Source organism: Lepisosteus platostomus, chromosome 5, assembly GCF_059453375.1.
Source record: "Lepisosteus platostomus isolate fLepPlt1 chromosome 5, fLepPlt1.hap1, whole genome shotgun sequence".
Lineage (NCBI taxonomy): Eukaryota > Metazoa > Chordata > Actinopteri > Semionotiformes > Lepisosteidae > Lepisosteus > Lepisosteus platostomus.
The window spans coordinates 18932444-18959903 of record NC_142615.1 but is presented as its reverse complement, the minus strand read 5'-3'; the positions used below and the strand labels follow the sequence as shown (position 1 = coordinate 18959903).

Genomic DNA, 27460 nt, shown 5'->3' with positions numbered 1-27460 from the left:
AAAAACCCAAACACACATTGAAAATCTACCTCTACCATACATGTCAAAAGCTCACTCCCCATAATTTCTATCCCTTTATTTTATTCTGTTGATGTATATTTTTGCACACAACCTGTTACCTTACTTGTTTTGCACATTGCCTGTTGTTGGTTTTTTGCACATTGCCTGTTGTTGTTTTTTTGCACATCGTCTGTTGTTTTTTGCACACTGCCTGTTGTCTCTGCCTTTTTTTTGCTACACAACTGTATTGTTGTTGTTGTTGTTGTTGTTGTTTTCTTATGTCCCAGAGCTAGCTAAATAGCCTTTTGTTATACCATGTACCATTTATATGAGTGTAATGACAATAAACTTGAACTTGACTTGACTTGACTTGACTTGATTTGATGTTGAACTAAAGTTTGAAAATAAGAACTCGCTGCCTCATTTTTTTCCGGGTTTTCATGGGTTAATGACTTGTCAGAACGTCTGAGCATCTTATGGGTCGCTTGGAGGTGTTGTGTTACAGTGCGTAAAAAAGCTTGGAGACACCCAGATGTGCCTGAACACATCTAACAGTCACATCTCATTTACTTATATCTTCATGTGCCTTAATTTCAGTTCCCTTTCTTTCTACAAGATGCTTACCTCAGAAGGGGGGCGCAGGTGTCAGTACTGGGAGTCTGGTGTCCTGTGTGTGTCCTGTGTGTCTTCTGTAATGGACTGGTGTCCAGTCCAGTGTGTGTCCTGTGATGGACTGGTGTCCTCTCCAGGGTGTACCCCGCCCTGTGCCCGTTGAATGCAGGAGAGGCTCTGGCTCCCCCGCGAGACGATTTGATTTTGGAAAGACAAAGTTCTAGAAGCTGATCAAAGATCCTGAAGAGTGCTTGAGCTGGTATCACTCTAGGTTGTGCCTAGGGGGTTAAGAGACTCAGTTCCTCCAGTCTGTCAGGGTGGGACATTCCCTTCAGACTAAAGAGACTCAGTTCCTGCAGCCTGTCACTGTGGAACACTCCCTTCAGACTGAAGAGACTCAGTTCCTCCAGGCTGTCAGTGTGGGGCATTGCAGCCTGTCTTTAGTCTCCTTCAGACTAAAGAGACTCAGTTCCTGCAGCCTGTCAGTGTGGGACTCTCCCTTCAGACTGGAGACTGTGTTCCTTCAGGCTGTCAGTGTGGGACATTCCCTTTAGACCAAAGAGACTCAGTTCCTCCAGGCTGTCAGTGTGGGTCACTAGCTTCAGACTAAAGAGACTCAGTACCTTCAGTCTGTCAGGGTGGGACACTCCCTTCAGACTGAAGAGACTCAGTTCATGCAGCCTGTCAATGTGGGATACTCCCTTCAGACTAAAAAGACTCAGTTCCTGCAGCCTGTCAGTGTGGGACTCTCCCTTCAGACTTAAGAGACTCAGTCCCTCCAGGCTGTCAGTGTGGGACATTCCCTTCAGACCAAAGAGACTCAGTTCCTGCAGCCTGTCAGTGTGGGACTCTCCCTTCAGACTGAAGAGACTGTGTTCCTCCAGGCTGTCAGTGTGGGACATTCCCTTCAGAATAAAGAGACTCAGTTCCTGCAGCCTGTCAGTGTGGGACACTACCTTCAGACTAATGAGACTCAGTTCCTTCAGTCTGTCAATGTGGGACACTCCCTTCAGACTGAAGAGACTCAGTTCCTTCAGTCTGTCAGGGAGGGACACTCCCTTCAGACTAAAGAGACAGTTCCTGCAGCCTGTCAATGTGGGACACTTCCTTCAGACTGAAGAGACTGAGTTCCTGCAGCCTGTCAGTGTGGGACACTCCCTTCGGACTAAAGAGACTCAGTTTCTTCAGTCTGTCAGAGTGGGACACTGCCTTCGGACAAAAGAGACTCAGTTCCTGCATCCTGTCAGTGTGGGACTCTCCCTTTAGACTTAAGAGACTCAGTCCCTCCAGGCTGTCAGTGTGGGAAACTCCCTTCAGACTAAAAAGACTCAATTCCTGCAGCCTGTCATTGTGGGACACTCCCTTTAGACTAAAGAGACTCAGTTCCTTTAGCCTGTCATCTGTCTTCAACCCTGGTCCGTATCTGGTTGCTTTTCTCTGGACTGATTCCAAAGTTGCAATAAACATTGCTTCGTTTAAATACAACACATCTAGATAAGTACTGAACACAGTTCATACAGTGAGGCTCAACTGGACTCGACCTGGGGTTTGTAAGCCGGTTATTCATGGGTCAGTTCCTGCTTAAAGTGTAAATACAGAGCAATTAAATGTCTCCAAATCAGTTCCCAATCAGTTCAGTTATTTTTTTCACTCATTTTTGCTGGGAGGAGACACAAGTTTCTGAAACTACTCGCAGGAAACCAAGCGACATGTAACCCCCCGCCCCATCCCTCCAGCATAGCAGCGGGGGTTCAAATAGCTGTGCCGCTCACACCCGCGCCTGTGTGAGTGTGATACAGCTGGGCTCTGCAGAGACGCCATGGGACTCCGAGCCTGCCTCTTCATCTCCCTGCTCCTCCTGCTGCTGCTCCCTCTGAACCGCGTGGGGGAAGTCACCGGATGCTCCGGCGACTCCACAGGTGAGCGAGCTCCGTCTTCCCATCCTTTTTCCATCACCTTCCATAACCTGGCCCCCAGCACACTACCAAGTCCCAGAGCATTCTACACACATACAGTACGTGCATTTCGACAAACACATCCAGCAGATGTTTGGAGATATTTGGGTGTTCTGTTTTGTTACATTTCTGTGTGTAAAACAAAGCTGCTGGGAGGCAGGACAAAAATCGTAGAAATGAAAGTATTACTGTAGTGTAAATGTTCATATCCATAGTTCTCCACAGACATACGATATGTACATGTACTGTACACAGATCACGTAGGGAGCTGCGTCAGCATGCGTAGGCTGCAAAGCAACAAGTAAAGGTTATACATGTACGTACATATCATATGTGTGCTGAGATCTATGTATATGAACAAGTACAGGTTTATTCCACGCTGAAAAGAGAAGAAAAAAAGAAGTTTATATGATGAAATGTTGTTTTTCTTCTCTTTTCAGCGTGGAATAAACCTGTACTTGTTCATATACATGGATCTTGGCACACATACGATGTGTAAATAGGTCTATAATTTATACATACTGTGCATCACACCTTTCAGAGAGCTCAGCAGCCGAAACAGTGGGTTTTTTCTTTCTGCTGATCTCTATATGACTTTACTGGTCTCTTAAACACCAGTGCATTTCATTTCATCTCCCTGTCCCAGTACTGTCACTTTCCACTGTGTATGTACGTACAGTATACACATAGATACAGAGGATAGGAACCAGATAATTTACTGTAAGAGATGCACCACAGACAGAATATCTACATATTGCACGTGTTTTATATCTAAACATATTCTGTAATTCCAGCTTCAAAGCTAAATATCTTGTTCTCAAAAACTGAAAAGGATTATGAGGAGTAGAAGCAGTAGCAATTGGAAGAAAAGCATCAAAAGCATCGACGTTAGTAGAGAAATGGAGCTTTTCTTCAGGTTAATATGACGCAGTAAGAGCAATCACTCTGGTAGAGCAGATGCAACCCGCTATCTTGTTTGGAATTAGCAGTGTTAACTCAAAGACACATCTACAACAAACTACTTCCCATGTTAACTGGTTAATTACTTCTGCAAATACATCATTTGTATTAATTGTTTTTGTCCTCCGATAAACACCGATGGAAAAAATAAGCCTTTCTGGTTATAGTGTGGAGCACCACACCCCTTAGATAAGATCATAAGATAAGATCACTTTATTGGCCATATAAAGTTTCTTGCATTAGGAAATTGTCTTTTTGCAGACCCCAGCTTGCTCTCCATGAGACACACAGGCACACAGACGGGGAGAGAAGCTGGGGGTCAGAGCACAGGGTCAGCCATTTATACAGTGCCCCTGGAGCACTTGGGATTAAGGGCTGTGCTCGAGGGCCAAACAGAGTAGGATTCCTCTGCCGGCTGTGGGATTCTGTGGCAACCTTCCAGCCACAGGCACAGATCCTTAGCCACAGAGCCACCACACCGCCCCTTTGTTTAAAGAAGTGTCAGTTGGCCCATCTGGCCTGTGTGACAGCTCATGGCCAATTGGGCTGAGAGAAGCCAGGGTATTGGCTTCAACAGCATGGCTGGGCAGCTTGTTCCACACTCCCACCACCCTTGGTGTGCAGAAGAGCCTCCTGTCCTCACTGGAGGATCTCATCCAGCTGTGTCTTCAGAAAAGCCAGGGTATCGGCTTCAACAACATGGACTGGGCAGCTTGTTCCTCACTCCTCTCCACACGAGCGTTTTCTAATTTGTCTGACACTCAAAATTCACCTCTTCCTTACACGAACATACAAAAAACATTGCCAGCAATTGCAAGATTGCAAGGAAGCCTTTTTTTACCGTTTCTATTTTCTCTGCTCTTGTCGATCGTATCTATCTGGCTCTTGTAACTCCAAGAGGAAATCGACAAACGGCTTTTTAAAAAGCCACAGAAACCCAACAGGAAGCTGCTGCACTAAATATGCAGTCAGAACTGTGGGGGTGTGTGTGTGAGTGTATATATCCCTCTAAACAGTAGGAAAAAATATGTATTGCAAAAATATACAGGTACATTCACAAATAAAAAAGAACATCTGAAAACCTAAAATAGGTTCCAGCTGACCCCTGTATTAACTGAACCAGGGACACAGACCCCTGGACTGACTGGACCAGAGTCACAGTCCCCTGGACAGACTGGACCAGGGACACAGAGCCCTGGACTAACTGAATCAGGGACACAGACCCCTGGACTAACTGATCCAGAGTCACAGTCCCCTGGACTGACTGGACCAGGGACACAGAGCCCTGGACTAACTGAATCAGGGACACAGACCCCTGGGCTAACTGGACCAGAGTCACAGACCCCTGGACTGACTAGACCAGGGACACAGAACCCTGGACTGACTGGATCAGGGACACAGACCCCTGGACTAACTGGACCAGAGTCACAGACCCTTGTATTAACTGGACCAGAGACACAGACCCCTGGACCAACTGGATCAGGGACACAGCGGACAGTAGTGATCCATCTTTCCATTCCCCTGCTTCTTCTCTTTCCCTTCTTTCGCTCATTTCCATTTTGCTACACACTGGTTAAAGAGTGAGCAGGGGCTGAGGTAGCCATGCTGGTTTTGCAGTGTCTCATCAAACTCTGTTTCTTTTTCAGACTTTAATAAAAGCATCACTGATTGTTCAGGTGAGAAAGTATATAACTACATTAAGGGTCTCCAGCCTCTATATAAATTAAATATAAATATATGTTGTCTGCATGCTCGTAATGACACAGTACGGAACAACAGGTCACGCTGTTCACGCTCGAACTGACACTGTACTGAACAACAGGACTCGCTGTTCACACTCGTATTGACACAGTACAGAACGACAGGACTCGCTGTTCACACTTGTATTGACACTGTACTGAACAACAGGACTCGCTGTTCACACTCGTATTGACACAGCACTGAACAACAGGACTCGCTGTTCACACTCGTACTGACACTGTACTGAACAACAGGACTCACTGTTCTCACTCGTATTGACACTGTTCACACTCATATTGACACAGTACTGAACAACAAGACTCACTGTTCACACTCATATTGACACAGTACTGAACAACAGGACTCACTGTTCACACTCGTATTGACACTGTACTGAACAACAGGACTCACTGTTCACACTCGTATTGACACAGTACTGAACAACAGGACTCACTGTTCACACTCGTATTGACACTGTACTGAACAACAGGACTCACTGTTCACACTCGTATTGACACAGTACTGAACAACAGGACTCACTGTTCACACTCGTATTGACACTGTACTGAACAACAGGACTCACTGTTCACACACATATTGACACAGTACTGAACAACAGGACTCACTGTTCACACTCGTATTGACACTGTACTGAACAACAGGACTCACTCAACATGACTGCATGCTGGTTAAAGGGTGAGCAGGGGCTGAGTTAGCCAGGATGGGTTTGCAGTGCCTCATCAAACTCTGTTTCTTTTTCAGACTGTGATGCATGTTGCAATGGATGTCCAGGTGAGAAAGTATATAATTTTATTAAGGGTCCCCAGCCTCTATATAAATGAGGAATAAAAGATACGTTGTTTGCACATTGGTTAAAGGGGACAGAAAGGATGCCAATGTCAATTTCGCCCCCTGGTGTCTGGAGCTGGTGCCGAACCAACCTCTTTTATTCATTCCCAGACTCAACAACATGCAGCACCACTGCTACAGTGTCTTCTGCTCCTCCAAGTCCCAGTGAGTATGGCTGGAATACCACTTCAAGGGTGTGCACTGGGAACACTGGATATCCTCTGAATATTGGGTTTGCACTGGGAACACTGGGTAACCTCTGAATATTGGGTGTGCACTGGAAACACTGGGTATCCTGTGAACACTGGGTGTGCTCTGGAAACACTGGGTATCCTGTGTACCCTGGTTTGCACTGGGAACACTGGGTATCCTCTGAACACTGGGTGTGCAATGTGAACACGAGGAGTGCTCTGGGCACCCCGTGAACACGAGGAGTGCTCTGGGTACTCTGTGAACACCAGGAGTGATCTGGGCACCCTGTGAACACCAGGAGTGCTCTGGGCATCCTGTGAAAACTAGGAGTGCAGTGGGAATACTGGGAGTGCACTGTGAACACCAGGAGTGTTCACCCTGTGAACACTGCTAATTGCATCATGAAACAGCCTCCAGTGTACACTCCTCTGCACATGTCTGAATTATCTCAGCACGCTCTCTGGTGTGTCTACAGAGGAGAGGCAAATGAACTGGGCTGCGATCTGGTCTTCACTAGGAGTCCTACTGATGTGCTGTGTGCTCGTGCTGGGGATCCTGTGTCACAGAAAGAGAAGGAGACCCAGAGGTAGGATCCACTCATCTCTCAATTCCCCCGCCCATGCTCTGGAGATCAATCATCTAGAACAGGGGTCCAGGGGTCCCCCCCCACACACCCACATCTCTAAGTCTTCATTCCAGCTGAACTCTGAATCTCCAGTGCTAACTGATGACATCATTCAGGGGTCCCCAATCCTGGTTCTATGGGACCCCCAGCCACACCTTTACAGATACCCACCCTGTCCGTTCTCCTCTCTCTGCAGACAGTCAGACAAAGCCAGAGCCTTTCTATGAAGTCATCAAGGACACAGGAGCTAGAGCAAGCCGTGAGTACAGGGATCACTGTCCTAACTCTCCAATGTGTGTCTGATCCTGTCTCTGTCTATGGATCTTCTCTGTGTATCTGATCTCCTCCACGAGGACTCCTTCACTGTCCTGATTCTCCCCTGTGTCTCTGATCCTGTCTCTGTCTGACTGTGGATCTTCTCTCAGTATCTCTGATCTCCTCCATGAGGACTCCTTCACTGTCCTGATTCTCCCCTGTGTCTCTGATCCTGTCTCTGTCTGACTGTGGCTCTTCTCTCTGTGTATCTGATCTCCTCCATGAGGACTCCTTCACTGTCCTGACTCTCCGCTGTGTCTCTGATCCTCTCTCTGTCTGTGGATCTTCTCTCAGTGTATCTGATCTCCTCCATGAGGACTCCTTCACTGTCCTGATTCTCCACTGTGTCTCTGATCCTGTCTCTGTCTGACTTAGGCTCTTCTCTCACTGTATCTGATCTCCTCCATGAGGACTCCTTCACTGTCCTGACTGTCCTGAGTTTGTGGGTTTGTGGGTTGTGGGATCCAGCGTGAGCAAGTTTGGTTCAGTTAGCAAACCAGCGGTCCACGATCTGCATTCAACTAATTTTAAAACTGCGGTCTCTCATCATGTGTTTTGAGTTTTTTCAGAACGCCTGGAGAAAACGGATTCCGATTACTGCCTGGCGCAAACTCCACTCCCAGCCGGTAACGGTGAGATCCGAGACCTTTTATAACAGTACTTGTAAATATGTCCCTTCTATCGTCATCAGAAGTATAAAGTGGCTCTGCGGGTTTTTTAAAAAATTGTGCCTTTTCCTTCCAACCATTGAAACACTGTGTTCCCTTGGTGGTACCAACCAGGAAACAGTGTAGTGAGAGGATGAGCACTTAATGTCGAACTGGTTTCCCTGTGGAACACCTACAGACACAGGAGACATCGAGAGAGGGAAGGGGAGCTGGGATAAGACCATCCAGAGACGGGTCAGTTTTACTCCAGTGATGATGAGCTGTCACAGCAGTGATCCTGCTCAGCAGGAGGAGGAGCCACAGGTTCGGACAGTCAGACAGGTTGAGGCGGGGCTCCACTGAGATTGTGTTTGAGATTATGACAGAAGGCCCCTGGAGGGGCCCCTCAGGAGATTTCCCAGTGTCTCTTGGTCAGACTGCACCAGTTCCTCCTGTGACTTCACAGCAGGGAGCTCTCAGTTGACCCGAGAGAGCGCAGTAAGCTCCCCCTGGTGGCTTGGACCCGTTCCTAGTCCAGTGCCTTCCGAACCCAAGGAGCAGCTGCCTGCTGGTAGGCCTCGGTGGCGTGCTGTGACCGCGTGCAGTTCGGGTCGTGGGTTCGAGGCCCCCGATGCAGACGCTGCTGTTGTAACCTCCTGTTGTGGCTCCAGTCTGCCCAGCTGGAGAAGTGGGGAACAGTAATGCTGGAGGGGTGGAACTGGTGACGTGAGGTAGGTTCTGCAAAGGCCCGACATCACATCTGGGAGGGTGGATAGATCACATCTGTCCTGTTGTTGTGTACAGCGTCAATACGAGTGTGAAAAGTGAGTCCTATTGTTCTGTACAGTGTCAATACGAGTGTGAACAGTGAGTCCTGTTGTTCAGTACAGTGTCAATACGAGGGTGAACAGTGAGTCCTGTTCAGTACAGTGTCAATATGAGTGAGAACAGTGTCAATACGAGTGTGAATAGTGAGTCCTGTTGTTCAGTACAGTGTCAATACGAGTGTAAACAATGAGTCCTGTTGTTCTGTACAGTGTCAATATGACTGTGAACAGTGAGTCCTGTTCTGTACAGTGTTAACACACCGAGATCACTGTTGCTCTGCACAGTGTTAATGGGTGAGAACATGTGTTTTATTCTTTGCAGAATTAATACAGACAGATACTGCTGTTGAATACTCCACAGTCAACAAATCCCAAGCTGCACAAAGTGAGGACCTTTTACTTATACCTATAAAACTAGCAGAAATTTTAAAACATAACTTCTTGTTGCTCTGTCCAGTTTTAATAAGTGTGAACAAGTGTAATAAGAGTGAGTCCTGTTGTTGTGTACAGCGTCAATACGAGTGTGAAAAGTGAGTCCTGTTGTTCAGTACGTTGTCAATACGAGTGTGAACAGTGAGTCCTGTTGTCGTGTACAGCGTCGATACGAGTGTGAACAGTGAGTTCTGTTGTCATGTACAGTGTCAATACAAGTGTGAACAGTGAGTCCTGTCGTTCTGTACAGTTAATGTAAGTGTTGTTTAAGTGTTAGTACAGATGCAGCCATTCAAAATGGGTGAGGTATTTCGCGGCATACCGCGACACGCCCACCGGGGTATCACGCGGTTCACGTGTGTCACGTGACTAACTATCCGGCGTCGCCTTGTAAAACCGCCAGGGGGAGCTTAACCTCTCATGTACAGCATTTGAGCCTTTAATTTTGAACTGTGTATTACAGCATGTTAATCATCAGTCATTAAAATGTTGGTATATTTTATGAAAGCAAGATTGCTCAGTTGGACAAAAGTACACAACCTACCTTCATCAGAAATATTTATGCATCAAAGCCTTTACTGAACATATTACTAATAGTATTAATAATGGATGACTTTGGACAAGCTGTATACTCAAAGTATAATTTCTTTAGCACATTTGTACAAGCACTTGGAATCTGTCCAAGCCATACTTTGTCAGGCATTTTGTTTTACTTCAACGGGCATAAAAACTTCCTTGCTTTTAACAGGGCGTTTCATAATTTCTAACTACGAAAATGATTTAAAATGCGACACCTATCATTCAACTAGAGCTTAAAATATCACAAGGAAAAATACACACCGGTATTCCATTTCTCCCTAAACATTGTAAGCTTCGAAGTCTTTAACTAACGTGAAACCGGAGTCAACAAGCATACGTTTAGAATTTGATTAAAAGGGAATATAATATGGAATCGCGTATCTCAAGAATTTAATAACGGTATGATTATATCCGTGTACTGCGGCAGGGCTATGTAGGGCTGTTTTGCCTGCCTGCTCACGTGAGCTGTCTTGTAGCCTACTGGTCTAGGTGTATGACTACCAACTGGCAGGTTGTGTGTTTGAATCCAGCTGGTGCTGGACCTTCCAGTTTTATTTATTTATTTTTTAATCGCGTAACATAAACATATTACCGTATGCAAACTGTACTGTATACCATATGTATATGTATATTTAATGTCTTAACTGTGCCCGTTTAAGTATTGAATATTCATATCTAATTTTACCACTGAAGGGAAATCTTAACATAAACATACAGTATATGGCTGGTCTCGGTACTTTAAAGAAAAAAATACACACCAGTATTCCATTTCTCCCTAAACATTGTAAGCTTTGAAGTCTTTAACTAACGTGATACCGGAGTCAACAAGCATACTTTTAGAATTTGATTAAAAGGGAATATAATATGGAATCGCGTATCTCAAGAAATTAATAACGATATAATTATATTCATGTTGCAAAAGAACTGCAACGGACATAAAAACTCCCTTGCTTTTAACAGAGCGTTCCATAATTTCTAACTACGAAAATGCCAGGTGAAAGGATTTGTAAACATATTTTGTTAAAGCAAGTCAGTTTTTTCTGCAACACATACAATACATTTTTCCAAGAAAGTTTAGCCTTTGTCACTAATGAAACCACTAAATAAAGACATAAATATAGAAATCTTAAGATTTGTTTTATTTAATGTTGGTAGCAGGATGAACTGTCAGAGTGTATATTTTGTCGCAGAGTTGCTCCAAGATGTTAACAGTGAAAAAGGTATTTAGAAATGAATTATTTCAAGATGAAAAAGAAAACATAGACGAAACATGGTTTCATTACGACCAGAATCGGTCTTGAGATATTTTTAACTTGATTTACAGTATTTGAGAGGTATGTCTTAACACCGATACTACAGTGCTTAAGTACTGCTCACGTATATGTTTCTAGGTTTATATTATGCATTTCATACGGTCAAATTACTTTTGAGCAACTAATAAGAAGCGCGAAACGGTATGCGTTTTACTTTCGTTTTGTGCTGGGACCCGTGGATTGATTAGAGATATCAAGTACATACAAGTCATTTTTTAAATGTTGTAGTTCGTCTTGAAAAAATGTTACGAGTACATCATCTATCAACAATCACACAGGTTCTGTTTCCATATTGCGGATTTTGGTTAGGTATTATCAAATCCAGTGGTGCTGTTAGTTTACTGAGTCCCATGTCACATGGTCTGTGATTGAAACCTGTAAAACCGGTTTAATTCGTCACAGCCAGCACTCTTCAGGTGTGAGGGTCTTCTGCTCAGAATGAAACGCTAAAATGTTTGTGTATATTCTAATGGTAGTGGGGGCAGGGTGTGTGGGAACAGGTTTGGTTGAAATTGCATTGGAGATCTATGTTCTTCACACCTGAAACATTTTCTCTGAAAGCATTTTCTTCACAGTTTAACCGATCTTGTTACAGCATGTTACAGTTTACTATTATTAACCATATTAATTTTAAGTGCTTAATGTAAAATCTTGTAAAAATGTATTTTCATTGTTCAAATATACATTAAGTCTGACTATTATTATAATAAGTTAAATACAAAACTAAAGAAAAAATAGGGTTTAATATAATTCAAAATAAAGCTTAAAGCTTCTGATGGTCATAAACGATATTCATTTAGGAGCAGCATCAGAGGTATGTTTTTAACTGCACTGCATTGGAGAGAATACCATAGTGTGTTTTTTTTTTACTCCCTGGCGGAAACTGGCTTCCAGAAGAATCAGTATGGCTCAGAGATTAAATAAAACTTCACTCGCACCAAACAAATGTATATTTCTAAATATCACAACATGATCGAATTTAAGTCATTTTAATAACAATGAATAGTCACCTATGCGTTACAATATAAACATTTATATTGATTTAAATCACGTTTAAATCACCTTTATTTAAAACCCATAAATAAAGCTGATACTGTTTAGACTTTCAATTATTTAAAACTGTATTAAAGCAGCATGATACACAATGCAACGTAAATCGCTATCTTTGTCTTCTGTGTAATAATGTTCACCTCTCTGTCCAGCAAATTTACAATAGTAATAATAATGAACTTTATTGTATATGGCGCCTTTAAAGGTGGCTCCTCAAAGCGCTTTACAGGTTAAAAACAATACTGTTTGGCTGGGAAAACAATTTTTTTTAAGAAATACAAAATGAGATATAATGATATGTTCCGGCTTAGATATTAATGAAGAGCAGAACGCGTGTACTGTATACACTGCAAGTACAACCCCCCTCTCTGCAGGAGTGCTGGCTGTGACGAATTGAACCGGTTTCACGGGTATTTTCAAAGTAGGAGGCGAGATTTCCAGCGAAAGACACCTCCCCCCCCTCAAAAACCCAGTAAGTACAGTACTTACTAGTTAAAGGCTAGGCTCCCGACTACGGCGAAAGGAACCCTTCTTTCATTAGAAGACAATGAACATATTTTAGCCCTGAATTAATTAATAGCAAACATGGTTTACATAAAAGACATTTTTCCAAGAAAGTTTAGCCTTTGTCACTAATGAAACCACTAAATAAAGACATAAATATAAAAATCTTAAGATTTTTAAAATACATGACTTTGCTAAAATTTATTTGAAAATAAAAACAATTACAACCGCCAGGGGAGAGAGAGAACAGGGGAGGGATGTTGGTTTTGCATAAGGGGCGGGGCTATGGAAATTAGGTTTGTTTGGGAATGTGTAGTTACATGTTCTGGCTGTTTGTGAATTATCGTTGTTGAGTATGGAGTGTTGAGGTATTGATTTTGTGTAATGCTTTATGTTGAAAATTGAGGTGGATTTTGTTTATGATAAACATGATAAACTGGGATGGGAGGAAGGTTTGGTTTTGCATAAGGGGCGGGATTATGATAATTGGAGGACTTTGCGAGAGTAAAATGGTTTGATATATTTGATTTTGTATTGTGGTTGTTATCTATGTTTTTGGTTGGTATTATGTTTATATGGTTGTTTTTGTTGGTTGGTTGTTCTTATGGTTATAAATAATACGATCTATAGTTGAAATCTGAGCCTAAATAAAAAGAAAAAGCAAGTGATTAGGTTTATGAGCAATCTAATTACTTATTCGTTTAAAACGCTATATAAAATAAAGTTTATTATTAATTTGCTGGACAGAGCGGTGAACATTATTATGCATAAGACAAAGATAACAATCCTGATCAGTTAAGAAATCTGTGTACGCTGTAAGGTTTTTACTTCTTAAACTTTTAAAATACACGTTTTGAATAGAAAGAAATCCTCTTCCTGGTACAGTATGTATAGCAAACCAGCACATCTTTTTTTCCAATCAGAGGGGTGTCAGATGGTGTCAGCCAATCACCATTCTGCGTTGGGTAGCAACGGGTGACTGTTCTCAGGCGGAAGATGTAAACAGCTTAATGTTCGTGTTAAATAATTTTTTTAAATTCAATTAAATGGGCACAGTTAAGACATTAAATATACATATACATACTGTATACAGTACAGTTTGCATACGGTAATGTTTATGTTACGCGATTAAAAAATAAATAAATAAAAATGAAAAGTCCAGCACCAGCTGGATTTGAACACACAACCTGCCAGTTGGTAGTCACCCACCTAGACCAGTAGGCTACAAGACAGCTCGCATGAACAGACAGCCGAAACAGCCCTACAGAGCCCTGTCGCAGTACATGGATATAATCATACCTTTATTAAATTCTTGAGATACGCGATTCCATATTATATTCCCTTTTAATCAAATTCTAAAAGTATGCTTGTTGACTCTGGTATCACGTTAAAGACTTCGAAGCTTACAATGTTTAGGGAGAAATGGAATACTGGTGTGTATTTTTTTCTTTAAAGTACCAAGACCAGCTATATACTGTATGTTTATGTTCCAAAATTAATATCGTTTATGGCTTTCACACGCGTTACAGTATGCTCCTATTCTTTTTATGCTCAGCTACTAAGATTTCCCTTCAGTGGTAAAATTCAATATCTACAACGGGCACAGTAAAGATGTTTACAGTAAGTCTTTCTACGACAGACCAACAGACCACGAGTGCCCCTGTCGGTCAACCAATCACGTACCGCGGTATTTTGCGTCATCACGCGTCACGATGCACGACGCCGTAGCCAATTACCTCCGGTATGTGTCTGTACCGCGCACTTTGAATGGCTGCATCTGTATAAGTGATGACCTGTATAGTATAAGTTAACGTAAGTGTTGACCTGTATCCTGTTCTTTACAGACATCACACAACCAAACAGTGATGTTGAGTACGCCACCATCAACAAACCGAGAGCAGCACAAAGTGAGGACTTTTTTAACTGTTAACCACAGTATAAAACCTGCAGAAGTAATGAAAATGACACTAAAAACAACACTGATAGTGAAAAAGAGATTTCGTACAATACACATTCTAGTCAGATTTAAATACCCAGAGATCTGGCCGTTGAAGTAGTAAAAAATGAAATATTTTTTTTCTGCATACAGGTTTTCTAAAAACTGAAGAAAGGTTAAAAACAAGAGAAGGTTTTTAGTTTTTTCAACACTGTCTGGTAGTTAGTGATTAATTGATCCCATGATTTAATTCAGCTGTGTCTGGAGAGAAGCCAGGGTATCAGCTTTGTTCCCCTCTCTGTGTACAGTAGAGCCTCCTGTCCTGACTGGAGGAGCTCACCCAGCTGTGTCTGGAGAGAAGCCAGGGTATCAGCTTCAACAACATAGCTGGGCAGCTTGTTCTATACACACTCCACCCTTTGTGTAAAGAAGTCTCCCATTCTTGGTTTTATTTCACTGTTCACTATAGGAGAAGAATTCCAAAAGGTGGACAAATGCTCTGGAGCATTTTTCACAGTGTGAGACTTCTCTGTGTGTCTCCCTGAACACAGAGTCTGACTGAAGGGGCACTGACCTGCAGGAATGGGAGGAGACCAACCTGGAACAATTCTTCCACGCCAGCGAAATTCTGGACCTCGTGTGCTTGGAAGTAATTAATCATTAATCTGCCAAAGAAATAGCAACGTCAAATAACTCAGTCAGCGAGTTCAACCGACACCGTCTTTCTTTCCATCTCTGTGTGTCCAATCTCTTTACAATCCATCTCCTATCAATCCCACTGTATTTCATTTACTCTTTCTCACTCTGTCTCCTGTCCGGTTGTGTCTACTTAAAACTGAGGGATTCTCTGTGATCTCCTCTCTCTCGCTGTGTCTCCTGTCCTGTGTGTTTGTATGTTTGTTACTGAGGTATTTCCTGTGATCTTCTATCTCTTATTGTGTCTCCTGTTTTTCAGTGTTTTAATCCTTTTAAATAATTTAGTTCATTCCTCTCTCATTCACTGTGACTCCTATCCATTCTGTGTTCAGTTCCTATGACTTGCCTCTTGCATCAGCGTTAGCAATATAATGCATATATTTAATTTATAATTATTTATTTGTAACCTTGATAGTTTGATCTTAGCTACAGTTAGCATAGATGACAAAATATATTTTAATTAAAAGGATGATGAGCTCAACATCTGTGCATTTACAGTATAATTAACTGAAACATACAGAACATCCTGCTTTAGCTAGTCTCTCGCTGGCGGGATCGCTTATCGGAGAGACCACATCTCAAGGAGATTCTGCAGACTGGACACTGTAGGACTGGCACTGTGGGAGGGTGGTACTGTATTTCTGCCTGAACGCCGGAAATCACTCAGGATTTCCAGAGAGACTCCTGTAGCCTTAAAGCATCACAATCACAGGCCTCAGCATTGCAACTGTATAATATCAAACACCCAAACACCCTGTGGCGAGGCCGACCGGTCTGAAGTATTACTTGTAAACACAAGGCACAAGGGAACCTGACTTTATCAGGAGGCCACTTAGTGCAGAGGTGGGGCGAACAGTCAGTTTTCTGGGGAGAAAAAAAACAAGACCAAGAATTAAGCGTACTGAAAGGATCATGGTGTGAAAATCTGGCCGAACCAACTTGGCTGAGGAGGAGGAGTGACCAGGGGACAGCTGCACAGGTGGAGACGGGGTGGAGGAGGGATGCGAGGGAGAGAGGGGGATCACGTGCAGTATTCACAGTGTTTCAGGAGAGGAGTCAGGAGTGAATGCTAAAATACTGACAGCCTGTCTGATTGAACTTGGCTGTTGCCATCCCTCCCGAACTTTCATCACAAACTCCTGTCTTCCTGTGGTGTCTCTCAGGAAGCTACCATGTTTCATTGGCCTATAAGGCCCCTCTGTAGTTGAGATCTCTGTTATACCCATCTAGAAACATGCAATCAACATGTTATTAATGGAGCAATAGTTACAACATTATTTCACACCTCTAACCCTGCACTAGGGGGCGAGCCTCAGGCTCGGGCCAGGACGAGAGGTGGGTTATGTTACAGTCATGCTTTCTACCCCTTATACTGAGCTCAGAAATAGAACAAGCAGACATCTCATGAGCAAATCGCTCCACATACTGTATAAGTAAGGCTACTTGTCTAGACAAAGCTCAACAAAAATAACAGATTCACATCCGAAATATCATAAAAATGCAAAAACCACATGCTTGTAATGCAAATGTACTTGAATAAGGAAAAACTGTTTTAAGATAAGATCAACTTTATTTGATGTCCTATCCCCCTAGGGAAAACTTTCTATGGACAGACATTGCTTCGGGTCATCTGAATACATCACAAAATATTACACATCACCTAAATTACACATTACGTAGTTTGTTACAAAGTAAGCCGTTACTGACACAGATTTATTTACCCTGTTTAAATAGATAAGGGAACATGAATATTAGCATCAATTTGATCTACATCTGGGAACCCTAAAATGTTTTCCAGAGAGGAGAAGTTGATTTTCAGAATTGAGAATATGAAAGTTATCTGATATCATTTTTTTTCTGCTGTCCAATCGAGGATTGTTCAAAAAGTATCTGCAAGGATACAGTACAGTAGGCTATCATAATACTCATTACATTTTTTCTAAGTATATATGCAGGATTTGAAATGTATATGCACTAAACCTCACGTTCCAACTACAAGAATACTGTGTATATTTCTTTAAGATAAACTGTAAAACTTATTACTGTCATTCCCCACGACATTCTTAAGGCAACTGTTCATACTTTGGGGGGGGGGGGGGGTCTCTATGTTTCTACTATTTTGGAATTTTGTTCAAGATCAAATTCGGTATGGATTAATGAGTTACAAGCAAGTCAGCCATTTACAGAGTCATTCCCACAAAGGGCATTCAAACAAAGCAACAGCAATACAATAAACCTGACAGGAGCTACTTTAACACTCCACACTCTATCACACTTCAATTCTCTCAACAGACAGTTCGGGCAGAGCAGGAATTTCAGTTTTTCAGCCAAGAGACAGATAAAGTGGACGACCGCAGCTACTGTCTGCGACGCAGTGTGGGGTGAATGATACAGGGAGTAAAAACCTTTCAGATGAGCTGTGATCACAGGTTTGGAATACAAAGGAAACAAAACTGGAAATTAGACAATCTAACCACCCAGCAAACACAGCTGAATGGATAAGAATACCTGTAACTTAATAATCAAATATAAGGTAACGATACGACAAATCACAGGAGAAAATATATCAAATAATGAGAAAACAGGAATATAACAGTAGAGCAGATATATGATATGTAAATAGACAAAAGGAAAGATCAACACATAAGGCCCCAAATCAGAGTTTTTCCATTTAAGATATTCTGGGCTGCCCGGTCACCCCTACAGCAGACGCACTCACACAGCTGTGCACTTTCATAATGTCCTATCACAACTATCAGCTGCTGCCAGTGACTGTGCAGGGTGCCGGGAGCCATACAGGGTGTAAAGACCTTTCAGACAAGCTGTGCTCAAAGGATCGGAACGCAGTGTGTTCTGAAAGACACCAGATGGCGGCCAGAGGGCACCAGCTGTGAGCTCTTGGGGAGACTCCATTCACCCCACATCTGTTCTGCAGCGAAAAAAGAGGGTGACGCTCCCTCTGGTAGGGAAACAGGCACTCAGTGCTCATACTGTAACTTGTTCTGTGTGGTGGGAATATGTTCCTATAGTCTATAGGCGATGTAAAGGAAGTTGTAACCCCTCTGTCCCCTCTTCCGAACGGAAACAAGGAGAAGAGAACCAGAAAGAGTAACTGAAAGAGTTCCGGCTGAATTTATGTTGGATTGAACTTGTAAAGCAGGAGGTGTTTCTGCCAGGGTGGAGCCACTGTTAGGAACAGCTCACTGCCCAGTCTCATCCCATTTATAATAATAATACTTTAACAACTCTAAAAGTGGCTTCTCAAAGTGAGTCTCAGTAAGAAAACAATATAAAAAGATAGGAAAACCAGATGTAGTACAATTAAATTCAAGGGATTAGAAGTGTAATAGAAGATGGAAGGGAGCAGACAGAGGGATCAACCAATGAAAAAGCTTTTCTGAAGACGCAGGCATTGAGTTAATGTGCAAGTTCTCAGGCAAGGTGACTCTCTGATGTCCTTCCTGCACTGTTCCCACTGAAACCCCCTGACAGACACAGGCAGGAGAGCGGAAAAAGACCCATACGCGTAGCGGCGAGACAGGAAAAAGGCCCGGGCTCCTTAGTGCAAAGAGTTCAGGAGTGCCGTATAGATACCTATGCCCTCAGGTAGCGGACGTGGGGTGACCTGGGGCTAGACGGGTCTCAGGACATCCGAACGTCCATGCTAAGCGAGGGCAGAGTGCAAGACCCGGAAATATATAGCCCAAGGGAAAGAGAGGGACTGGAAGGACAGCAGGCAGGGAACTAGGGACAGGACAGAGAAGGAGCGCCCTCTGGCTGCAGAGGGCGTGACACACATCACACAAACAGCTCAGCTGGAGAGACGCCCTGACCAACCGACACACAGCACTGAGGAGGTAAGGCTCAGGGCAGAGTGACTCCTCAGTGTAGAGCCTCCTGCTATTGAGACAGTAGCTACCTGCCACTCTGCAAGAGATATAAACTGGTACAAGAGTCTCTAAAATTAACTACAGATCCTCTTGGTCTGAAATATTAACTGCTGAACAGTCAGGCTCCTGTTTGTGTCTGTAGGCAGAGGAGACAGAAGAGGAGAGAGGAGAGAGAGTCAGAGAGAGAGACAGGTTAGAAATGGGTGTGTGAGAGAGAAAGACAGGTTAGAGATGGGGGTGAGAGAGGAGAGAGAGAGACAGGTTAGAGATGGCAGTGAGAGAGGAGAGGAGAAGATAGAAATATTGGTGTACCTAAAGAGATGGGGCATCTGTTCTTCAGGAGTGTTTTAGCCTCTGTGGTCACTGACTGAAATACTGTCTATTAATTACTTGAAGAAATTATTTATTTTAACTAAGAGAGATATCAGTATTGTTATTTATTTACTCCCTATGTTGGTTGTTTGTTCACCTATTGTTTTTTTAACAAATGTATTTCCTTCATGAGTTTAGTTATAGAGAACGGACAATCTGTGTTTGTAGGCAAATCAGAGGGAGAGAAAAAAGAAAGGCAGGAGACAGACAGAGAGGAGATAGTAAGTGACCAGGAAATTCAGACATCATCAACTACTGTACATTCCAAAACACTGCGTATCAAACCACCAAATCAGGCATCAACAGGGCTATAACAGATTTAAATCACATATTTCAGAAACCAGCCTCAAAATTTAAAATTCAAAAGAATGAATACAAAACGAACTCAAGAAACAAGAGCACAAGAAGAACGGTTTGATACAGAGTGCAGAAACGCTAGAAAACCACTGCGAGAACAATCAAACCAAAAACACAGACAACCACACAACACAGATATGCACCTCACCTACTTACTGTGAGATGATAAAACACCGCAAACACAACCTGAAGAGGAGAAGAAGCACACACATAACCGGACAGCTCTCGGAAAACCGAGGAATCGATAGATCAAAAAGATTCTATTAAAAATGGAAGAATTTAAATAAACCAAAACCAGAAGAATTGGCAAGCCAAAATGGATCAATCTGGAAAAACTATTTTAAACATCTCTACTATTAGAAAGAAAACACAGACACATAAGACCAAAACAACATACATGAAAAACAGAGAACTTTCAGATCAGCTATACAAGACCTAGACTCTCTGACCCAGAACAGGGTCAGCAGCAGACCCTGGCACTGCTGGGGCAGTACTGTCAGACCTGGGCACTGCCAGCCCATCTGGACCCAGAACAGCAGAGCCTGGCACTGCTGGGGCAGTACTGTTAGACCTGGGCACTGCCAGCCCATCTGGACCCAGAACAGCAGAGCCTGGCACTGCTGGGGCAGTACTGTCAGACCTGGGCACTGCCAGCCCATCTGAACCCAGAACAGCAGAGCCTGACACTGCTGGGGCGCTGGACACTGCCAGCCCAATTGGACAAGACCAGAGTCAAGAACATTTCCTTAATGCTATCAGCAGGGAAGACAGGAGAGCAGGATGAGAATGAAGAAATCCACTGTTGGGAATCTCTTCCAGCAGTGCAGAGTCTGGTGTTTTTGAGTGGAAGTGGGGGGTCCTGACAGTTTAAACGGGGATCAGGATCTCGAGAGTATTCCCCAGTCTCCACTGGTGACCGATCCACACCAGCCAGGGGGATCAGTAGCAGCCCAGCAGGGCTGAGTTAATTCAGATCTGACTGAACCCATTAGCGAGACCTGAGCACGCCAGTGACCTGTAGGAACTGTGTCAGACGTGTCTGTGCTGTGTCACGCAGGAGGATTCGAACCCAGAGCCGAGAGAGACGCTGTGTCTTCACCTCTGAGCAGATCTGCTAGGATTGAGAGGAAGGGGCTGGTGTTTCTCTTCCTGGCAGATGAGCCTGTGACTCTGCTCCCAGGTCAAGCAGCAGGGCGCTTGTGCAGGACTGGGGGAATCCAGCAGCCCCTGGGCATGCGTCTCCAGTCAGCCCCTCAGCTCTCATCCGCTGCAGAGAGAGAGAGTCTCTATTATTCTATTACTCACAGCAGCAGTGTGGGCATCCAGAGAACCAGACAAAAAAAATACGACCACAACACCAACATGCAGGTGGATGCTGCACATTGGTGATGGTGGAGGGGGTCCCCATTACCTGTATAGCGCTTTGAGTGGAGTGTCCAGAAAAGCGCTATATAAGTGTAAGCAATTATTATTATTATTAAATTTGCATAGATAATCAAGTGCTAAGGATATGGCTGCAGGTATGAATGAGATCTTAGATCTGTTGGTTTTGAAGTTGTGGTGTCGGTATCTGCATTCTGAGGGGAGTAACAGAAATTCGATAAACAAGGGGGGCGAAGGATAGGCACAGATGGGTATTGCTTCACACAAAACACGAGACTGAGAGATGGTGATCAGCACCAAGGGCCCCCTGACACAAGGCTGCCCAGTTCTTCCTCACACTTGGATCCAGCAGATCCAAACACAAGGACCCAGACTTAAATACACAGCCGCTGACACAGAGGTAGAGATCACCCACAGGCAACGATACCAGTCACACAGAAACAGGGTCTGGAAATATTCTCCGGCACAAACATTAGGACCAACTACAGAGCTGCTGCTTCTCATCTAGCAGCGAGGACAGCACTGGGCGCGTCTTCCACAGGGATCTGAGCTAGAAACCCTCCCAGTGACCCACCCCGGCTCAGGATGGCTTGGTTTGTATGAGAGGTCAGGAAGAGACGAACCGCCTGTGTAAAAACACAGCACAGGAGGACCTGGTTCCCCCAGGTCATTATTGTAAGATGGACAGTGTTCAGTCTGTCTCACTCAGCAGATCCAGCTGCATTGTTAGTGTCTACAGGGCTCAGGTACAGTACAGCCATGCTGTCAGAGTCACACACAGACTTGTCCGTTACAGACAGGAGGGTCACCTCTCTTATCGCCGGTGTGACGAGTGAGTTTCGGGTGGAGTACAGCAGCAATGTGGTGTTACTGTGTCTCACAATGTATTTAAACAAACTGACTCTATAGCTTATAGACCCTTTTAACTGCAATACAGATTAATTTGAGAAACTTACACAACCCATGGTTCTGTGTTACCAGTGCTCTATCCTTCTGGATCCAGCCTCATCAGGAAGTTCTACTTTGTGGACTCACCCCTGAACTGGGCTGACGCTCATAGACACTGCAGAGACAACTACACTGACCTGGCCTCCATCAACAGCACAGCAGAAATGGACACAGTCCGCAATACTACTAACCTGCCCAGTGGCACAGCCGGGATGGGCCTGTACTGAGACTGCAGAGAGAGCTGGCGGTGGACTGGCAGAGAGGTCGTGACCTTCGCTCACTGGAGGAGTCAGCTCCCCTGTGCTGCTCTCAACGCAGCGGAATTCTGGGAGGAGAGAGACTGTAGTGAGGAGAACTACTTCATATGTGAGAGTCAAGGTGAGACAACCCTGTACACAGGACTGAATCTCAAAGTGATATCTGAGTTAAACTGTAGAACACAGGAATAAGCAGGGAACAGGAAGAGCTCAATTGCAGTGCATTTTGGTATTTGTAGTCTCATCACATGTTGCAGTCATTGTATTGCATTGCATCAGGGGAAATGTAGTCCTAAATTACGTGTGCATTTACAAATCAGGTTTAAAATACACAAACTTCAACACATTTTTTCCCTGGGATCATATCACAGGAAAAGACCTATAAAGACCCCTTTTCTTAGAATTTTAAACGTATTTTCATTATTACAGTAAGCTGTAACTTAACACTAATATCTCTCAGAATGACAGAGCATTCAGTAATCACAAATATCATACAGTATCCGAGAGCATAAACCACAGAGACCTCTCTAAATCACACTGAGAAGGTTATTGTATTAATGTTATTGCATATTGTGTAATTGTCACATTGACAATGTCCATAACTGTCCATGCAATGAAAATAGTTTTAAATAAAAACAAAATTCAAAAACAAAAACAAAATACTGCTGGCACAATCACAGACCTGGTTACTGTGTTCATTGAAGAGCAAACATATTAGGTTCAATATTTATATTGCTTAAAAAAACATTTATCTAAACAAAAAAAAAATGTATTTATGTCACATCTTGGTTTACCCGATTATCAGATCTAGAGAAATGGAAAAAAATTGAAAAATATTTTTTGCCAATAATAACAAAATAACATGAACATGTCCAGCTCACCGAGGTGAAAGGGGAACTGATGATAACAAAGGGATTGGAATGAGAGCTTTTTAACTATCAGACCCCGAAGAAGGCATCACAGCTAAAATGTTTGAATAAAACTTTACCTATTTAACTATACATAGGAATGAACAAGAAACAGGAAATGGGGGGTGCAAAGTATTGTAGGATTTGTAGTCTCACAGCTGTACACACCATCATTCCTGACTTGTCTTCACAGGTGGGACACAGCAGTACAGAGTAATTGAGGAAAACAAGACTTTCGCTGCAGCCCAGAGACACTGCAGACAGAGCTGCACCGACCTGCTCAGGGTGGACAGTGTGGGAGAGTCTGAGCAGATCAAGACGATGGCGCAGGGACACGCTGTCTGGATTGCTCTGCTCCAGGATGGCTGGGAGTGGTCTTACGGGGGGTGCTCTGGGTTTCGCAACTGGAGTCCTGGGGAGCCAGGTGCAGGAGGAGCCCAGTGCACAGAGATGTTTTTAAAAGATGGTGTACATAATAATAAAAAAGAGGTGAATGGAACGATGCAACTGGAAGATATCCCAGCCCCTTCTTCTGCTACACTGCTGAGTCCAACCCTAACAGACTGTCCCAGAGCCCCAGGCAGTAGGTCAGTGGGCTAAGTTTGTCTCAGGAGAATCCAGCTTGAGAGAACAGCAGCAGAGAGCTGTTTCTCCCTCATCTGACCTTGTTCTCACAGCTGCAATACAGAACTCAATCAAGAGCAAATAATGAATTTAGAGACAGAATATCAAGTAAACGACAATTTCAGAATGTACAGAAATATTATTTCTACAGTATATGTATTTTTTTTACAGCTACACACTATAAACTGTCATGGGTTGAAGCTCAGAAATACTGCCGGTAAAATCACACAGACCTGGTCACTGTGTTCACTGAGGAGCAGCAGAGACAACTTCTAAGCCTCACAAACACTGGTGATGTAGGAGCAGCTTTGATTGGTGTGTATAAGAACACACAGAGTGCCACAGGGAGTCCCTGCGCTCAAACCCAGGGGCGCGTCTGTGTGCTGATGGACTCTGAGGGAGGATGGGAAGAGAGAGACTGTGAGGAAAGAAAGTACTTCATGTGTCTCAACAAGACAGGTAAGAGGACAGTCCATCACACCAGTATCTCACTGAAATCTCTCTGCTCTAAATCAGAGTCACACTTCACCACTGTCACTCAACAGAGGTAAGAGGACAGTCCATCACTCGAGTATCTCACTGACATTTTGACTCACTGACTCACTGATACATTATCTTGTCTGCTCAGAGTGCAGTAACGTCACCCTAATTGAACTTAACCAGACCTGTACTGAAGCCCAGAGTCTCTGCAGACAGAAGCACACAGAGCTGGTCAGTGTGAGGAGCCAAAGTGAGAATGAGGAGGTTAGGAGGTCAGTGCGGGGTCACAGGATGTGGATCAGCCTGTACAATGAGCCCTGGAAGTGGTCAGACCAGGAGGTGTCCAGCTTCAGGAACTGGGCAGGAGGGCAGCCTGGGTCAGCAGGTGGACAGAGACGTGCACAGGTGGACCTGCAGGGCAGCCTGAGAGGCAGATGGACAGTCTGTTGAGTCCACCCTGGTCTGGCTGGGCCTGCGACAGAACCAAGTCTTGGGGTCCTGGTTCTGGGCGAACGAGGCCCCCCTGATCAATCAGAATTGGGGTGCAGGGGGAGCCCCTGGTTGGCCTGCTTCCAGCCCCTGTGAAGCCTGAACAGAGACAGGGGGCTGCTGGACCAACCGCAGCTGTGAGGAGCATCTGAGCTTCCTCTGCTCCAGAGATGATAATAATAATAATTGCTTACACTTATATAGCACTTTTCTGGACACTCCACTCAAAGCACTTTGCAGGACATAGGGACTCCCCTCCACCACCACCAATGTGCAGCATACACCTGGATTATGCGACTGCAGCCATAGTGCGCCAGAACGCTCACCACACATCAGCTATCAGTAGGGAGGAGAGCAGAGTAATGAAGTCAATTCATAGATGGGGGTTATTAGGGATTTTAAGACTCATTATCTCATGATTGATAAGGGCCAATGGGAAATTTTTCGAGAAGCACCCTGGATTTTTAATGACCACAAACAGTCAGAACCTCGGTTTTACGTCTCATCCGAAGGACTATACTGGGGCATTAGGACCCACATGGACCGCAGGGTGAGCGCCCCCTGCTGGCCCAACTAACACCTCTTCCAGCAGCAACCTTAGCTTTTCCCAGGAGGTCTCTTATCCAGGTACTGACCAGGTTCACACCTGCTTAGCTTCAGTGGGTTGCCAGTTGTGAGTTGCAGAGTGATATGGCTGCTGAAGGATGTACTAAGGGCGGCTCCCTGTTCTGCACGTGTTTGACCAGCAGGTGGAGACAGCAGAACCCAGAGTCTGTCTGCTCTCAGACCAGGCCTCTCGCCTGACATCTGAGCAAGGAGAGATCTGCGCTCGATGTCACACTCCAGAGTGCTGGGTCTGCAACAGAACCTCACCTTACCTCATCACACACTCACACACCTCACCTGACCTATTCACACACTCACACACCTCACCTGATCTTAACACACACTTAAACACCTCACCTGACCTCACCACACTCACACACCTCACCTGACCTTTTCACACACTCACACCCCTCACCTGACCTCACTGATGCCTGTTGCCCCAGACCCACAGAGGAGGAACGGGAAGAGGACCATCCTGAGGCTGAAGAGCAGACAGCAGATTTGGAATTACACCAAGGAGACTGGGGTTCCCCCAGGAAGGGAGCGTTTCAGACTCCGATGACAGACTGTTCCAGATGTTGAGAGGTGGGTTATAAACTTCCTGTCCTTGATCCTCAGGGATTCAGATCCAGGTCTCATCCAGGGGCTCAGCAGGAGAGACGGAGAAGATCTGGTCTCCGACAGGATGTTTCAGAGCTCGAACCTGTGTTGTTTGAATCCAGGGGTGTTAGCGATGTGTCTGAGGTGCACGCCGGTGCTGTGTGAGCTGTCCAACAGTGCAGCAGGCCTGATTGTTGAGTCACTGAGCACAGCTGTAAGCACACAGCCTGGCGCTCAGCGCTCAGTCCATCTGTGTCTGCAGATGGAGGACCTGCTGGCCCAGCGGGGTCTCCTGGGGAACCACACCCTGCACTGGAGGGAGCAGGCAGACGGACAAGTTTTCTATCCAGCGGAAGAGGGAGGAGGTGAGTCTGAGACCCAGTGCCTGAGACAGGACCCGCTGCCTGAGACAGGACCCGCTGCCTGAGACACGACCTGCTGCCTCAGACAGGACCCACTGCCTGAGACACGACATGCTGCCTCAGACAGGACCCACTGCTCCTGACAGGACCCGTTGCCTGAGACAGAACCCCCTGCCTTTGACAGGGCTCACTGCCTGCAACTGGACACGCCGCTTGAAAGAGGACCCTCTGCCTGCGACTGGACATGCTGCCTGAGACAGGGCCCGCTGCCTGAAACAGAACCCCCTGCCTGTGACAGGGCCCGCTGCCTACGACTGGACCTGCTGTCAGGTGTGATTTAGAGAAATAGGTCACAGGCAGCATGGAGATGACTGAACACTGAACCCTAGCACCCTGTGTTCAGCTGTGTCAGTACAGTGTGTGTGTGTGTGTGTGTGTGTGTGTGTGTGTGTGTGTGTGTGTGTGTGTGTGTGTGTGTGTGTCCTCTGATGGACTGTTGTCCTGTCCAGGGTGTGTGTTTCTGTGTCTGTGTGTGTCCTGTGAAGGACTGGTGTCCTCTCCAGGGTGTGTGAGTGTGTGTGTCCTGTGATGGACTGCTGTCCTGTCCAGGGTGTGTGCAGAGTGCAGAGGTGAGTTGCATTCAGTGACTGTAGCTGTTAATAATTCACACTGCTGTGGGGTAGTAGCTGTCGTTTAGCCCAGTGGTCAGTGCTTTACAGGTACAGTACTGCCTGCCAGAGCACAGGGGGAGAGCAGTTTGTTTGTCAGGTTGGTTGGGATTCTGAATGCTAGATCAATCGGGCTTTACTGCGACTGCAGATGAGCTATAGTGAGCTATAGTGAGTCCTAGTCAGGAAACCTTCTGTGATGCTGGGGTAGGAGGGGTTGGATCCCATCCAACTTTCTGAAAAGAAGCCACACTGTATTAGACACAGTGGGAGTAACACTATAT

At 44.7% G+C, this 27460-nt stretch overlaps 1 protein-coding gene across 4 annotated transcripts; it reads left to right on the top strand.

Annotated features, from left to right (window-relative positions):
• Window positions 1-2333: 2333 nt before the first annotated feature.
• LOC148664491 (uncharacterized) lies at window positions 2334-23854 on the top strand. Of its 4 annotated transcripts, XM_088631507.1 has the most exons (12): window positions 2334-2531; window positions 5174-5203; window positions 6030-6059; window positions 6228-6281; window positions 6784-6894; window positions 7130-7192; window positions 7809-7880; window positions 9045-9107; window positions 14445-14507; window positions 15006-15185; window positions 22216-22560; window positions 23541-23854. In XM_088631507.1, exons 1-10 carry the CDS (start codon window positions 2432-2434, stop codon window positions 15056-15058), a joined length of 639 nt encoding a protein of 212 aa, XP_088487633.1. In that variant the 5' UTR covers window positions 2334-2431; the 3' UTR covers window positions 15059-15185; window positions 22216-22560; window positions 23541-23854. The 4 variants fall into 4 exon arrangements, with proteins under 4 accessions (XP_088487633.1, XP_088487631.1, XP_088487632.1 ...); XM_088631505.1 differs by lacking the exon at window positions 5174-5203 and having other exon boundaries at window positions 7818-7880; XM_088631506.1 differs by lacking the exon at window positions 5174-5203 and having other exon boundaries at window positions 15088-15185.
• The last annotated feature ends 3606 nt before the right edge of the window (window positions 23855-27460 follow it).